This window comes from Hemiscyllium ocellatum, chromosome 19, assembly GCF_020745735.1.
Source record: "Hemiscyllium ocellatum isolate sHemOce1 chromosome 19, sHemOce1.pat.X.cur, whole genome shotgun sequence".
Lineage (NCBI taxonomy): Eukaryota > Metazoa > Chordata > Chondrichthyes > Orectolobiformes > Hemiscylliidae > Hemiscyllium > Hemiscyllium ocellatum.
The window spans coordinates 40413210-40430597 of record NC_083419.1 but is presented as its reverse complement, the minus strand read 5'-3'; the positions used below and the strand labels follow the sequence as shown (position 1 = coordinate 40430597).

The 17388-nt window shown below is 41.5% G+C and overlaps 1 protein-coding gene across 1 annotated transcript in view; it reads left to right on the top strand.

Annotated features, from left to right (window-relative positions):
* slc13a4 (solute carrier family 13 member 4) overlaps nt 1–17388 on the top strand; it is a gene marked incomplete at its 5' end in the record, with an annotated part of 108050 nt that overhangs the window by 77429 nt on the left and 13233 nt on the right. The window contains 5 exons of the mRNA XM_060840070.1: nt 5369–5535; nt 6088–6207; nt 11014–11115; nt 11228–11329; nt 14426–14532. Of these exons, the coding sequence (XP_060696053.1) occupies nt 5369–5535; nt 6088–6207; nt 11014–11115; nt 11228–11329; nt 14426–14532 (598 nt within the window). The remainder of the gene's footprint in view (nt 1–5368; nt 5536–6087; nt 6208–11013; nt 11116–11227; nt 11330–14425; nt 14533–17388) is intronic.

Below are 17388 nucleotides of genomic sequence, written 5' to 3'. Positions count from 1 at the left end.
CTGAAAACTCCTATGGTGTGATATATGTGGACTAACAGAAAACCTCCATGGAAGTTCTTTCTCAAAGACTGTTATCGAGAAAAGAATGACTTGTGTTTTATAAAGTGCTTTTTATGACTACCATATGTCTTAAAGCATTTCACTTTTTCAAGTGTTGTCACTGTTACAATGTGGAAAATGTATCTAATAGGCTTGCGTATGTTCCCACAAGGAGATGGTGACACAGTCATTTTGTTCCTGGACTAGGAATTCATAGATTAAAACAGTGGAGTCAAGGTTCAAATCCCACCATTAGCGAATTATGAGATTTAATTTTGATTAATAAATCTGGATTTCAAAGTTAGTTTCAGTATTGATGCCATGAAACTTACTGTCAATTGTTGTAAAAACCCATCTAGTTCACTAACATCCTCCAGTGAAAATTATCAGTATTCCTTCACTGGTCCTGTTTACGTTTGATTCCAGACTCTCAGCAATAGGGTTAATATTTAGCTGCCCTCTGAAATGTCTCAGGAAGCCGCTCAGTTAAAGGAGAACTCAAGATGCTCAACAAATTAGATTAGATTCCCTACAGTGTGGAAACAGGCCCTTCGGCCCAACAAGTCCACATTGACCCTCCGAATAGCAACCCACCCAGACCCATTTTCCTCTGACTAATGCACCTAACACTATGAGCAATTTAGCATGACCAATTCACCTGACCTGCACATCTTTGGACTGTGGGAGGAAACCGGAGCAGCCGGAGGAAGCCCACGCAGACACGGGGAGAATGTGCAAACTCCACACAGGCAGTTGCCCAAGGCTGGAATCAAAACTGGAACCCTGGTGCTGTGAGGCAGCAGTGCTAACCACTGAGCCACTGTACTGCGAAATGCAACAGTTCTCCCCAGCGGGGAATTGAACCCTGGTCTCCCGCGTGACAGGCAGGGATACTAACCACTATATTACCGAGGAACTCAATAATGTCCCACAAAATAATAAAAAAGAAACACTGTAGTAATGATTAGGTAATAACAAACATAAGGTAGCGATCATACTAGGTGAAACATAGTGATGTGCAAGAAATTGTCGGAGACTGAGGAAACATCGCAACTAGTTACAGGAGTGGTAATGAACTAGGGAGATGTGAAAATGAAAATGGCCCTTACTCACATTGAAGTTTGATATGTATGGTCAGATTTGCAGACAATGCTAAACTAGATGGAGAGGCATTGAATATGATGAAGCAGCTCAGGAACTATGTGACTGCAAATAGTATTACCATATATTATACATTGGGAGATAAATATGTGAAACGTATTCAGTCAATCCTATGGAATTGGCTAAAAGAAGTTCAATTTAATGAGCATGTTGAACACTTTGCCTGACTCTGCAGAGCAGTAAATAAAGCAAACAGAATTCTGGGCCATTTTAATTGATAAGGAGGGGGGGGCGCGGTGCAGGTTTCAGTTTTTGGCGCAGGCGTAGGTATTAAGTCCCCCAAAATACCACTGTTTGAGAAAGCCAATGTCATCCTGCTCACTTCTGATTTAAGTGAGCCGTATGGAAAAATGTGAGAAATCCTGGTGGTGATGTCAGGTTTCTAATTTAGATGTTAACAACCAATGATGCCAATTTTAAACCAGCATCCTGACTTTAATAGCTGGTGACCATGTGCCCAAGCTTGATGAATCTTGGCAGTGTCAGTGAACATAAGGAAGACTCATTGTTCTAAAGTATTGACAAGCTGGAAAGATATTAAGGGTTGTGTATGATCTGGTAACAGGATGGGGATTTGTGACAACTCTGGCTGTTCAAATAAGGAATTGCGGATGTTCTTAAGGAGACAGGAATGAGTGGAACTATATGGTGTGTCAAGCTGGGCAGAACTGGGCAACAAAACATTGATGAAGTCAGAGTTTGTGGATTAACACAGGCAATATGCCATCTTGCCTCCTCCTCTGAAAATCTGGATCCTTTAGAGGCCCTGTCTGTATGTTAGAGGAATTGCACTCCTGATTACTTCCTGAACCACTTCCATCCTAACCTGTTCACATTGAAAGGCTGGTCCCTCCTGTCAAAGGAAAATAAGTCTTCATTGTGCATCCTCACCCCCTATAGCAGGGCTCCAGGGAAGAGGCAGAAAACTAGTGGGCAGCCTCGCCAGGTTGCATTTCCATTCTGAAGTCTCTGGAACCGTGCAGAATGTAACCAAACTGACCCCCATCCTGGACCTTTTAAATAGAAATCAACTATTGACATTGCCATGACATGATGGGGTCATGTGCAGGTCATCAAAATCTGCACCATGATTGCTTCAGAAACATGGAAATAGGATGTTAAAGCCGTTTCAGAGTTAAAGAGCCACAGCAAAGCTCATTCAGTATTAAATTCAGCCCGATCTGCTGTAAATTACTCTACGAGTGGGCCTGTAAGGTAAAAGTTCAGGTCAATATGCTGAGCTCATCATTTTGTAACTGCCTATTGTGGTTAACCCACACCTTCAATAGTCAGAAAGGAAAACGTCTTCAATCTTGGACATGGCGCAGAGAAGGGTCACAGGCTGGTTCTTAGCATCAGCGGATTGGTTGTCAGAAGAAGCTAAAAGTGGAGCTTTGAACCTTCTATACATAACATTTCTTGCTTTTGGAATTGGTGAAAACAGACACAAATAAACAAGCCAGAAAGCAATTGATTTTTTTTTAATCAGCTGTTTGTATGACCTAGTGACCCCATCAACCATATAATCTTAGGACTCCCAATTATTCAGACTTCAATAGATCCAAAAGGTCGAGGCCTTAGAATGATACAATATTTGCTCAACATTTGCCCCTAACAACTGATAATGTTTATGGAGTAAACATTCACTGAAAAGCTGTGATCCAACTGAACCTGTGAAGAAGGACATGGAAGAAGGGAAGCTTGTCAGCTGCAGATTTAAAATTGCTGAGTGAATAAGACTGAAATTGGTCAATCCTGTACCTGATTTAGCTCACTACAGTATATATTTTTATGATAGGACATAAGATTAAAGGATCATAACTCCACAACAAGTCTATGCAGTTAGAAGACACAGCAATAGAATGAGAAACTGGTTTCATGTGGAATAGAGAGAGTTTTAAAAGCAGGAACTGATATGCACACATTGTGATACAGTTTCCATATGTGGTAGCCATAATCTAATAGTTTTATTGCCATACTTTGTTTTAACGGTGGCTCAGAATGTGTCATTTTGTAGCTTTAAGTCTAATTGAAAGATTGGGATATGTTTTTAAATGGACAGTGCTACTGGCCAAAGCTTTATTGCTGCTAGTGAAACTGCAAGGTTGGACATGCAGTCATAGTGTCTCATATGTCACTACTTATCACCACAGACTTTGCAAAAGCAACATGTGGGAGAACATTGTGACTGGGCAGAGGTGGGCACTGCAGATACTGGAGATTAGAGTCAAGATTAGAGTGGTGCTGGAAAAGTACAGCAGGTCAGGCAGCATTCTAGGAGCAGGAAAATCAACATTTCGGGCAAAAGCCCTTCATCAACATTGTGACTGTTCACTCTGGAAAACTGCATCCATATACAAATTGAGGCAACCAATCCATTCCTGCTCACTACTCCTTAAAAGGTGTAAGCCTCAAGGTTGTGCTGAAAATGTCACAATTACAATTTATATCTCCGCTAAATCTTGTATCGTTTACACTGCAAGACCAACGGTGGGGGGCAGAGGGGTGCAAACGAAACAACAAATGGACAGAAAGGGGATCAGAGAATAGAATGGTAAGGAAGAGCAGGAAGGTGAGAAGAGGGAGGAAGAGGTGTGATGGCACGAGGAGTCAGGAACAGGGTAGTAATGGGAACGGAAAACAAGGTGGTGAACCTGGCAGAAGAGACACAGCAACAGCAAATGTATGTCTCCCAGTCCCAGTACAATGAGGGTGCAGAGTGATGATGTCAGTTGCAGCGACTTCCTGATCCAGTGCATTGGCACAAGGCACAGTGTTCTGAATGTATTCTGCAGGGAAACAGTGTGGAAAATATGCCAGTTTACACTTTTTTTTGCCACGTCAGGATTTCTGCTAGTAATGGTAAATTGAGAAGGAAATGATGCATATGCTTAAATGTCACAGTAAAACAGGATTTACTCAGTTTTAGAAAGCAGCCATGTGTGAAGAAAATGCACTTAGTTCACAGTATCAGCTGATCAAGGTTAAAGTGCATTTTAAAGGAATCATTGTCATCAGAATAGGTTTGCTTGAGTTTTATCTCTAGTTAACAATTTTGTTTAAAAGGTGCTGACTCAAGACTTAATCTTTTGAGGAAATGGACCGGGATTAACAATGCAACTAATCAGAATTCCTGTCTCACTAAGTTTCAGTTAGTGAATAAGGACTGGAGGAAAATTCAGCCTTGAGTTTTATCTGGTTTTTTTTGGACCATGGAAATTTTGTCAGCAAATTTAATCTTACCTCACCACAACGTTTGTGTTTATTCAAACATATACTTCAAAAATGGTGACTAAGAAGATTATTTCTCAATGCCCTGGAATACTGTGACAACTGTAGCCTTCCATTACCCATCTGACATTAACTAGCTCAGCTGCAAGCAGGAGTGAACTGGAAGCTTTTCTGATCTGTTTGAATCGTGCTGTTCCTACTGGACCAATGGCAATCACTTTATCACACAAATGTGTTGATTATAACCAATACGTTGAGTGGAACAGTTCTCTTGCTTTTCATTCCCTTGCTTCATGGAACAGGTCTGCTAGTGTGAGACTAAATGCACAGTCCTCTGTAGTACTACCACAAATCTAAAACTGGTCTCAGCTAATTTAGCAGTCACAATATTATGATTGACCAACTGTGCTTCGTAAAGAAGGAGAATATTATCCAGGCTTCCCAGTACCACCACGTAGTACTGTCTAATGACCTCCAGTGAAATACTCTATAAGGAGAAAGTGCTAGCAAGTGTAAGTAGAGCAGTTTGCAGGCATATATAGATAATGGTTACCTGGACAATGTGCTGTAGACTCCCAGCATTTTAGGACTTAATACGTTAGAGTTAACAGCATTTTTAAGAGATAAAGGAGAAAATTGGGGAAGAATATATTAAAATGATCACCTGCCTTACGGTGAATTTCTACTATTGACTCTGGCAGATACCCCAAAGCAGATTAGCCAACCTAACCTTTCAGTCTAAGTACAGAAGCTGGATGGGCCAGTTGTATCAAACAGAGGGAAGGGACATTATTAAATTTTGTTTGACTAATTGTGCTTAAGTAATTGGTTTGGTTGGTGATTACTAAATTGTGGTGGGCATGATATTCATGTGAGTAATTGGCTAGTTTAAAGTTTCCTGGATATTTTTATGTTGTTGTTCCTCAATTTTCTACAGAACCAGATTAATCCCATTAAGGAATACAGCAGTAAATACAAAACCAAGCATGACCACATGATCTGCAAGTGTCTGTCACTGAGCATCACTTACGCTGCCACAATTGGAGGCCTCATGACGATCACTGGAACGTCAACCAATCTCATCTTTGCTGAACAATTCAACAAGTAAGATAATCTTTTCTTATACTGCAGATCTGCTTCTTAACCTGTCAGTTTGGTACAAGAATAAGCTCTTCCTCCAGGGTAAATTATAAGATTGCTATTTGCCTTAAGGTGCAAAGAACAATGAAGATATCAGCTATCAATTATATAAGTTATAAATACAGGATGAAGTTGTAATACATGTTTCATTTGGGCAAATTACATTTCTGTAATTAATGAAATTTTCAAGATAATAAATAAAAGGCTGTGCAGACTCAAAAAACTGAATAGTCTATTCCTCTTCCTAATTTATACATTTGTATATTCATGGGCCAACAAAATGTTCCAAGAAAATTGCTCCCTGTACTGAAAGAGTCAAATGCTAACAGCTTAAGGATAAACATTAGGAGGCTAGGAATAAGAGGGAAAGTCAGGTGGAATAATTTGATTGCTATAAGTGCACTCAGTGCCATGTTTTTGAGATTGGTGGTGAGGTTAGTGCTGACTTGTCTGTTTGTCGTCATTTAGTTCCAGCCTTTTACTCCTACCTGATATCTGCTTGGTTTTATTTAACAGTCGCTACCCAGAATCACGATCTATCAACTTTGGAACATGGTTCGTATTTAGTTTTCCTATTGCCATCATCATGTTGGTGCTCACATGGATCTGGATGCATTGGCTTTTCCTGGGATGCAAGTAAGTAAAGAAGCTGAAAAATCAAAACAATGGCCTCTTGCATTAGCACTAGGTAACTCTTCATGTTAGAGTTGATTTCCTGAGCTCTTAAGCAAGCCCAGTTCCTCACCATTACTTCAAGAAGTTCACCGATGTTCGATTAAGGAAGGATGTGAAAATTGTATCCTCTCCACACAGAGAGAAGAGCTATCTAGTTGTCGAGACTTTTATGTTTCCACTGGTATAGGAGCAATTGGTGGAACACAAATAGCATTCAAAACACCCCTGTTCCTAATCCATGCAAGTTTCTGAATTTGAAAGGCTGACAATGCAATGCCACTCATCCTACCATGAATTTCAATGTCGTATAACCAAGGAGGTGCATTAATACTTCCATCATGCAATAACTGATAATTCAATGACTCTGAAACAACTACTTTGATAATTGATGGGTGGGTCATTCCCCTGCAGTCTTAACAAATGACCACAGGATGGGTCAATGGTTTCTGCAAGAAGTGTGATGCAGCAGATGATAAGGGGGGCTTCTCAAGTTTCACTCTATGTATCCAGATAAATCTGATAACTGAAAATGTCAACCAAAACCCTCCAGTCAATGCTGCCATTCTTCTGACCCTTTGCATGAATATTCCTCCAACATCAGGAATACTAAGTCTATTAATATTCGAGTTTTTACATGGCATTGCAATTGCAGAATAGCATTCATGTTTGTGGACAGTCTTCACATTCCATCACTAACCTGTCAACGTAAGTCAGAATTCAACCCAAATGCATAAATTTATGATTTTCATCAGAAACACATATCAAAATTTGTGACAGTGTGAGATATTTTTCCCTGAGTTGGGAAGAGCTCAGCCCTGGAAGGATATATTTTAAAAGTCCTCTCTTCCACTGAGGTTCCTTGCATGCTTGGGGCATACATTGAAAATCTTTGTGTGCACAGCCATTTTTCCATCATGACCGAAAATGGTGGGTAGAATGAGGCCAATTTATTGATTTGAACTCCAACTGGGTTAATCTGTACAAATGCAAACTCAAAAAGCTACTTGACACTGCAGAATCAAACATGTTTCAGCTGGACGGGGACCAATATCCTGGTGGTCACATTTACCAGTGTTACAAGGGAGCGTTTAAACTAGATTGGCAATGGAATAGGATCCTCAACAGTAGGGAGGCAAGTGTGAAGCTGGAAGGAGATGCACTGATCAGAAATAGCAAGTTGACAAGACAGGTCAGGCTGGAATATGACAGGGAGTTAGGAATGCCTCTTGGATTAAATTGCAGAAATTTCAATGCAAGAGGGCTGAGAGGAAAAGCCGATCAACTCAGGGCATGGATAGATTAAGAGGAGTATCATAGCAGTGGTCAAAGATGAAATAACTGAGGTGTCATCCTGTGAGGCTTTGTGGGTGGAGCAAAGAAATAAGAAGGAGATTGTGACATTATTGGGGTTATATTAAAGGCCCCCACATAGTCAATGGAAATTAGAGGAACAAACATGCAGGGAGACTGGAGGGACTTGCAGGAGCAATAGGGTTGTCATAATAAGGGATTTGAATTTTTTGGGACTGCCATAGTATTAAGGGCTTAGATGGGGTGGAATTTGTTAAGTGCCTTCAGGAAAGTTTCCTCAAGCAGTATATGGAGGGTCCTACTCAGGAAGGATCAAAATCCAACCTACTCTTGGGAAATAGGGCAGGACAGGTTACGGAGGTGACAGTGCGAGAGAACTTTGGAACCAATGATCATAGTTCTATTAATTTTTAAATAGTTATGGAGAGAGATAAAACTGGTCCACAGGTTCAAGTTCTAAACTGGGACAAGGTGAATTTTTATGGAATTAGACAGGAGCTTGCAAGGATTGATTGGATTAGTTTGTTTGCAGGCAAAGGGACCTCCGGCAAATGGGAGGCCTTTAAAAGTGAGAAAGCTGCAGTTCGAGGTCTACATGTTTGTGTGCGGGTGAAGGGCAAGGTTGGCAGGAGTAGGGAACTGTGGATGATAGGCGATATTGAGGCTTTAACCAGAAAAAAGGAAGTGTGGTTCAGGTACAGGCAGCTAGGATCAAGGGAATCCCTGGAGCTATATAAGGGATATTGGAGTTTCCTGAAGAAGGAAATCAGGAGGTTAAAAAGGGGGCACAAGACAGCCTTGGCTGAGAAGAATAGGGTGAATCCAAAGAGATTCTTTAAGTATATTAAAGGAAAAAGAATAACCAGAGAGAGAATAGGACTTCTCAAAGACCAAAGTGGACATGTATGTGTGGAGTTGCAGCAGAATGAGTATTTCTCCTCTGTGCTTACCATGGAGAAAGACATGAAGACCTGCGAACTTAGGGAAGTTAGTGGTCGTAGCTTGGATCAGTCCATCTCATAGTTGAGGAAGTGTTAGACATATTAGAATGTATGAAGATGGATAAATCTCCTGGTCCCGACCAGATATATCCAAGAACATTGCAAGAGGCTAGTAAAGAAATTACAGGGGTCCTGGCTAATATACTTGCATCATCGTTAGACACAAGTGAGGTCCTGGAAGATGGAGGTTAGCAAATGTTCAAGAAGGGCTGCAAAGAAAAGGCTGGGAACTATAGACCAGAAAGCCTAACATCTGTGGTGGATACGTTACTTAAGAAGATTCTGAGGGATAAGATGTACATGTATTTGGAAAGACAGGGTTTGTTTAGAAGCAGTCAACATGGCTTTGTGTAGGGGAAATCATGCCTTACAAATTTGGTCGAGTTCCTTGATGGAGTAACCAGGAAGGTTGATGAGGCAGGGCAGTAGACGTAGTCTCTGTGGATTTCAGTAAGGCCTTTTATAAGATTCCACATGGTAGGCTGCTCTGGAGGATTAGATTGCATGGCATCCATGGAGAGCTGGCAAATTGGATACACTATTCATGGTAGGAAGCAGAGGGTAATAGTTGAAGGATGCTTTTTGCACAGGAGGCCTGTGACTAGTGGAGTGCCTTGGGGATCTGTGCAGTGCCCATTGTGGTTCGTTTATCTATATCAATGATTTGGATGAGAACGTACAAGACATGATTAGTAAGTTTGAAGACGACACTAAAAAAGGCAGTATCGTGGAGAGTGAGGAAGGCTATTACAAATTGCAGGAGGACTTTGGTCAGCTGGGGAAGTGAGCTGAGAAATAGGAAATGGAGCTTCATATAGATAAGTATGAAGTCTTTCATTTTGGAAAGCAAATCAAGGTAGGTGTTTCATGGTGAATGGTATGGCCTTAAAAAGTGTAATGGAACAGAAGGATCTTGGAGTTCAGGTGCATGGTTCTCTGAAAGTGGGGTCACAGGTAGACACGGCAGAGAAGAAGGCTTTTGGCACACTGACCTTCATCAGTCAGAACATTGAGTATAGAAGTTGAGAAGTTATGTTGCAGTTGTACAGAGTGTTAGTGAGGCTGCACTTGGAGTATTGTGTTCAGTTTTGGTCATCCTTGCTATAAAAATGATGCTATTAAACTGGAAGGAGTACAGACAAAATTTATGAGGATCTTGCCAGGACTCAAGAGACTAAGTTATAGGGAAAGGTTGGACAAGTTAGAATGTTTTTCTTTAGAGTGTAGGAGAGTGAGGTGAGATCTTAACAGATCATGAGAAGTATGAATGCACTCAGTCTTTTTCCCAGTGTTGGGGAATCGAGGACTAGAGGGCATCAGTTTAAAGTAAGAGGGAAAAGAATAACGTGAATCTGAGGGGCAACATTGTTTACACAGAGGGTGGTATGCATTTGGAATGATCTGCTAGTGGAAGTGTTTAAGGTGGGTATATTAACAACATTTTAAAAATATTTGGATAAATACATGGATAGAAAAGGTTTTGAAGGATTTGGGCCAAGAGCAGGGAAGTGCCATTAGCATGGATGAACATTTTGCTCATCATTGACAAGCTGGGGCTGAAGGTCCAGTCTCTGTGCTGTGCTTTCTATGAACTTATTTATACCGAAGACAGGTGAGGCAGTGTCACAAAAATAACACAACTACTATAAAACAACCTCTTATCTACAATTGACAGACAAAGAGAAGATATATTTTATTTCAGAATCAAGGTCATAGTGTGAGAGAGTCATCGTTAAATGAAGTTCAGCAAAATTAGTATTTGTTATCCAGCTAGCCATCTTATGATACAGTGTGGATTACAGGTATATTAGGTATAATAGGTTTACTATTTAATTTTCCTATTATGCCATATCAATGAGGAAGGTTGCCCATTGCCATCATATATCAATCATAAGAATGTTTGTCAATTTTTTTCTGCCAACTGAAAAACAACCAATATCTTTGGATCGGTATCTCTTCTTGAGAAGATTCCCCATTGTGAATACTTACTTGGAAGACTTTGGCTACAGAATGCAATCCCAGGAGATAATTTTCACTCTATTCAAATGGCTACATTTTAAAATTACTCAAGGCCTCAATACAAATTCTCACTAGTGAATAACTCAGTTTTGATGTAATGTTATCTCTCCAATAAGCTTCCTTATTCTACACAACAAGACTACATAAAGTGCACAACACCAGGCTATTGTCCGACAGGTTTAATTGGAAGCACTCGCTTTCAGAGCGCTGCTCCTTCATCAGGTGGTTGAAGGAGCAGTGCTCCGAAAGTTAGTGATTCCAAACAAACCTGTTGGATTATAACCTGGTGTTGTGTGATTTTTATCTTTGTACACCCAGTGCAACACTGGCATCTCCAAATCATGACTACACAAATTGGGAATGGAAATCAACCAGTCAAAACAAAAGGGTTGAATACATAATTTTATTACATTGCTTGTATAATTTTTCATTACAGTTTTAAGGAAACGTGTTCTCTTAGTAAGAAGAGGAAGACAAAACGTGAGGAAATGTCTGAAAGGAGAATTCAGGAAGAGTATGAAAAATTAGGGCCATTCAGGTATACAATGCTATTTATTTCTCACTGTTAGGAAAGATAGAGATTATTTCAAAAACAAATTTCAGACGATTTAATTAAATATAACTCTCTTTTTACTTTTATAATATCTCAGCTATCCAGAAATGGTGACTGGAATTTTTTTTGTGCTGATGACATTGTTATGGTTTACCCGGGAGCCAGGATTTGTCCCTGGATGGACATCACTCTTTGAAAGGTAAATCTAAAATTCTATAATGCCCAGTAACCCTGCTATCCGTGAGCTTCACTTCATTATACTCACATTGACCCACTTCCTAATCCCATTGGCACACTGACCGACCTTCCAATCCCAGCGGCACACTCACTCACCTCCCAATCCCACCGGGACACTGACCCACCTCCCAATCTCATTGGAACACGGACCCACCTCCCAATCCCACTGGGACACTGACTCACCTCCCAATCTCATTGGAAAACTGACCCATCTCCCAATCCCACGGGGACACTGACCCATCTCCCAATCTCATTGGAACACAGACCCACCTCCCAATCCCATCGGGACACTGACTCACCTCCCAATCTCATTGGAACACGGACCCACCTCCCAATCCCACTGCGACACTGATCCACTTCCCAATTCCACCAGGACACTGATCCACTCCCAATCCCATTGGGACACTGACTCACCTCCCAATCCCATCAGGATACTTACCCACCTTCCATTCCCACTGGCACACTGACCTACCTCCCATTCTCACTGGCATACTGATCCACCTTCCAATCCCACGAGAACACTGCTCATCTCCCAATCCCATCAGGACACTGCCCATCTCACAATCCCACAGGGAGACGGCCCCACCTCCCCATCCCATCAGGACACTGACCCACCTTCCATTCCCACTGACACACTGATCCACCTTCCAATCCCACCTTGACACTGCTCACCTCCCAATCCCACTGGACCCTGACCCACCTCCCAATCTCTTGGAAAACTGATCCACCTCCCAATCCACCAGGACACTGGCCTACCTCCCAATCCCACTAGGACACTGACCCACCTCCCAATCTCATTGGAAAACTGATCCACCAGGATACTGACCTACCTTCCAATCCCACTGGGATACTGACTCACCTCCCAATTCCACTGGGACTCTGATCCATCTCCCAATCCCACCGATCCACCTCCCAATTCCACCGGGACTCTGACCCACCTCCCAATCCCATTGGGACACTGATCTACCTCCCAATCCCACTGCATATGGACCCACCTCCCAATCCCACTGGGACACTGATCTACCTACCAATTCCATCACATATGGACCCAACTCCCAATCCTACTGGCATACTGACCCACCTCCCAATTCCACTAGGACACTAACCCACCTCCCAATCTCATTGGAACACTAATTCAGTGGAAGTGGCTGAAGAGCTTCAGGGCAGAGGAGATGACCTGGAGAGTGTAATGAGAGAGGGACTCACTGAGATCCTTGTAGAGGGAAGAGGAGAGCTTCTTCAAGGTAGGCATCCTTGCAAGAGGATTTACAGTAGGTTAAGATCAACTAGGAGAAAGTGAGGACTGCAGATGCTGGAGTATCAGAGTTGAAAAGTGTGGTGCTGGAAAAACAATAATTCAATGCTCAATCTCATTGGGATACTGAACCACCACCCAATCTCACTGGAACACTAATCCACTTCCTAATCCTAATGTAACACTGATCCACCTCCCAATAGCACTGGACTACTTGCCCACTTTCCAATCCCACTTCCCAATCCTACTGGAATACTAATCTACTTCCCAATCCCTCTAGAACAGTGATCCATCAATTTTGTGAAAGTTATTTGAGAATGAAATGAACAAAGTAGATTAAGGGGAACTGATAGATGTAGTGCATTTGCATTTCCAAAAGAAAGTTAGTTAAAAACTATATTCAAGTTTCCATACAATTAAGAGCGTGTGGTGTTAATGGTTAAATGGTTGCACAGAGAATGACATGGCTCACTGGAAATAGAGAATCAAGATCAGTGGAGTACTTTCAGTTTGGCAAACTATTACAAATAAAATGCCCTAGGCATCAGTGCTAGTGCCTCAACTGTTTACAATTTATGGCTTTGATGGTGGGACCGATTATATTTCAACCAAATATGCTAACAGCACATGGATAGGTAAGGTAAGTGTTTTGTGAACAGGATACAAAAAGTCTGCAAAAGGATATAAATAGAATAAATGAATGGGTCAAAGAAATGGCAGATGGAGTATAAGGTTGGAAATGTGAGATTGAAATCATGACAGGAAGAATAGAAAATCTCAATTCTGGCCTGAATTTGCCATTGATGAGACAATTGTTATTCCAGGGGAGACGCAAGTTATTTATGAAAACCATGAGGAATCCCCATTGTAACAGATTCTGAAGGAACTGCCTGGAAATTGAAGATTCCACTGGTCAATTTTGCTTTGTCTGAAACCTTGTAAATGTTGCTATTTGGAGGGCTCCAGATAAGCTAAGTAAAATAGCCATTCAGGAAAAGTTAGATTATTAAATCCATAGTCTAACTCCTGAAACACTAAAAACAGACCCTGTATTTACCTTATACCCAACAATATCTCCCTCAGATAACATACAGCTACCCCGTGCATCCTCCTCCCTGCCATCACCCCCCTCCCCCAACACCACCACCACACATCATCCTGGGACCCAACCCACCTCTTCCATTCCCTGCCTCCAGACATGATCTTAACCCCCTTCTTTCTCCCTGCCCACTAACCCCTTCATCCGTATCTGATGCACCTTCATCATCCCACCTGGTTGGACCCATCTGAGTTAGATTTCAAATTCCACTAGAATTCAACAAGCCCCCCCCCTTACCACCAGAATGGAATCAAACATCCTACAACTCCACTCACTATGTTTGGACCTGACCTGACCCCCGTGACTATACACAGCTCATATATTCAAGTCTGTGTTAGACAGATCTACAAGGGAGGCAATCGTTATAGGGACAGGCAGGAAAGTGGAAATATGGCCTCAGTGAGATTGGCTGTGATCTTATTCAAGGGCAGAACGGATATAGGGGAGCTGAATGTCCTATTGCTGCTCCTACTTCTAATATTCTTACATTATCCCAATCCTATTTCAATCTGGTCTGCCAACCAATCCAATTCTTCTCCAACTTTCATGTGTTTAAACTTAAGTCAGTTAAGGTTGAATAAATTATTTAATTTTAATTGGTTATGAGAAAGCCATCCTTTAGACTGACCATGATTTACATGAAATCTGTGAAATGGTCTTGACTAGGTGCTCCCTAATAATTTATTCATTTCTGCAACTTTCAGAAAAGGCTACAGGACAGATGCCACTGTTTCCATCTTCCTGGGGTTTCTTCTCTTCTTGATTCCAGCTAAGAAACCATCTTTCCCCTGTTATGGCAAAATGAATGAAGGTGAGTTCTGATGGGCTGAGCTACTGGCTTCTTTTCAGTCCAAACAGATTTTTCTCTCCTTCTTGGTCTAAGAGGTCCATCATTAATACAATTGTCTGTATCTTTGTTAAGATCAGATAACTCAGCACAGATTGAAGATCAAAGTAAGGCTCTTTTGATCCTCAAGTGTTGTATGTTATCATTGAGCCATTATGCACCTTAAGTCCAATTCTTGAATCTGTTTCTCTGATAATTAGGTGAAGGAAGTTGGCATTTGGCATAAAAGAGAACTAAGGGGCAACCTTTTCACACAGAAGGTTGTACGTGAATGGAATGAGCTGCCAGAGGAAGTGGTGGAGGCTGGTACAATTACAACATTTAAAAGGCAACTGGATGGGTGTATGAATAGGAAGTGGTTGGACGGTTATGGGACGGGTGCTGGCAGGTGGGACTAGATTGGGTTTAGATATCTGGTCTGCATGGATGAGTTGGACCGAAGGGTCTGTTTCTGTGCTGTTCATCTCTATGACTCTGTTACTCTATTTGCTATTATCGATAATAGGAAGAGCAACGTCACGCAAAAACCTCTTACCATTTTCTAGCTTCTCCTTCCATTTAAGATTAAAAGGTTGACATTGCAGCAAGGCAGCCAATATTCTCACTAGTCGATGTGTTCAGAGGTTGAAGAATGTAATCAGTCATGAACTTGAGAGGATGATACTTTTCAGCAGTTGAGAGCAGTGATACTAGAAGACAGTGATATTACTCAGGGAGTGGGCATATCATCAAATTAAATATTGTTGTTGTTGGGCTATTTTTGTCTAGAGGAAACCTTATATGCAGCAGCCACTTAAATCTGGGAATGTGAGCTCTGAGTTGTTAACTGCTTTACCGAAAGGAGTGATAATATATCCTGTAGAAATGAATAAATCCCTCGATAACATATCTGTTCAAACATTGAGCAGAGTTTTATTGCAAATCAGCGGGTGATTCAGTCATCTCTGTTCATTTCCCACTGTCTTTCTATGATTTATGTGCACAATAGCATAGTTATAATTGTACAAAACTGACGAATGATTTTTTAAACATCAGATGAACGAGTAAACAGAAGATGTGGGTGTGTTCAATGTTAGTCAATGTCAGAATTAGATATCCAAATCCTTTTAAAGCTGAAACAGAGAGACACTTTAAAGATATTTTAAATCTGTTATATAGAAATGTATTGACACACTTCTGGAGTAGGTGCAACTTGAATCATATCACCTGGTCCTGAGACTGGGACAACCATCATTGTGCCACAGGAACCCAACATTGAGGAAGTCAGCTCCAGAGTTGATTGAAGACAGAGGGTTCCTCATTGCCTTATTATTTGTGGTGTTATGGTAGGAGGAATCAGTGGTAATGCCCCAGCCTCTGAGCCAAGAGGCACAGGTGCAAGACCCAGCTGCTCCAGAAGTGTATAATAACATCTCTGAACGAATTGACTAGGATATACAAAGAGATTGTAGGGGATCATGGGATATGATGGAAAATCGGTATTGTCCCCGTGGAACTTTTATGGCACATGGGTAGTGTCCCTCCCTTAGGGCCAAGGTTCAAGTCCAGAAATGTGTTGTATTATCTCTGAATAGAATAATTAGAAATATCCAACAAGGTGAGTTCTTCCTGGGTTCCAGAAATGTCCAACTACCTCACAGAAATGCTCTCTATATCCTTCTGCATGGCACAGGGGTGTTTCCTGTATGGGCTGTTGCTTTTTCTCCTTTATCCCCTCACCCAGACATAACTTGGCTTTTTATTTTATCGCTGGGCATCCTCAGTGGAGTGGACTGGCCTGGGCCAGAGCATGCTATATACATCAGTCCCATGTAATCCCAGATTGCTGTGGTTCATGGAATCCCAGCCCACCTGTTTATTTTGTGATGCTGCAGACCATGTGTATGTTGGTTGTGGGTGATTGCACTCTGTTTAGTTCTTTAAAAAGCTTTCTGTTGCTCTTTGGTTTACATCAGCCCCATATTCCAGATCATCTTCAACATTCTTGATGCTTTAAGAGGGAGAGGTGGACACCGCGGTGCTTGAAGAGCACTATTTCCCCCTCTAACTCCATTTTAATTTAGTTGGCCGCACGGTGGCATAGTGGTCAGCACTGCTGCCTCACAGCGCTAGAGACCCGGGTTCAATTCCCGCCTCAGGCGACTGACTGTGTAGAGTTTGCACATTCTCCCCGTGTCTGCGTGGGTTTCCTCCGGGTGCTCAGGTTTCCTCCCACTGTCCAAAAATGTGCAGGTTAGGTGAATTGGCCATGCTAGGTTGCCTGTAGTGTTAGGTGTAGGGGAATGGGTCTGGGTGGGTTGTGCTTCGGCACGTTGGTGTGGACTTGTTGGGCTGAAGGGCCTGTTTCCACACTGGAAGTAATCTAATCCCCTCCTCCTCTCCCTCTCCTCCTCAATCCTTGTTATTGTACAGTGTCCCTGGTGAGGAGAACTTGATATTTGTTGTTTTAATTTATAAGTGAATTGGCAATGGTACCAAAACTGTCTAGAGCTGTGTAATAATATTTCTCAATAGAAAAAAAATGAAATGAATTCTACTACAGATGATTTGATGATGCTTTTAAAAAAGGAGATAGTTTCTACACTGCCCCAGTGGGTAATACTTGTTAATTATTACAGTTTATTTGTTTTAATTAAGTAATTTGGCAGAAAAAAATAATTTGGGAAGAAAAGATGAGTTCTTAATTTAATTAGGGATACAGATGATTTGGTGGTTGTTTAATTTTTAAAAAGATGAGTTCTTCCTGACTGCCATTGGTGAGCACTGCTTGTTAATCATTACTTGTTTAGTGGCTTTTTTAGATGATTTGATTATGGATTT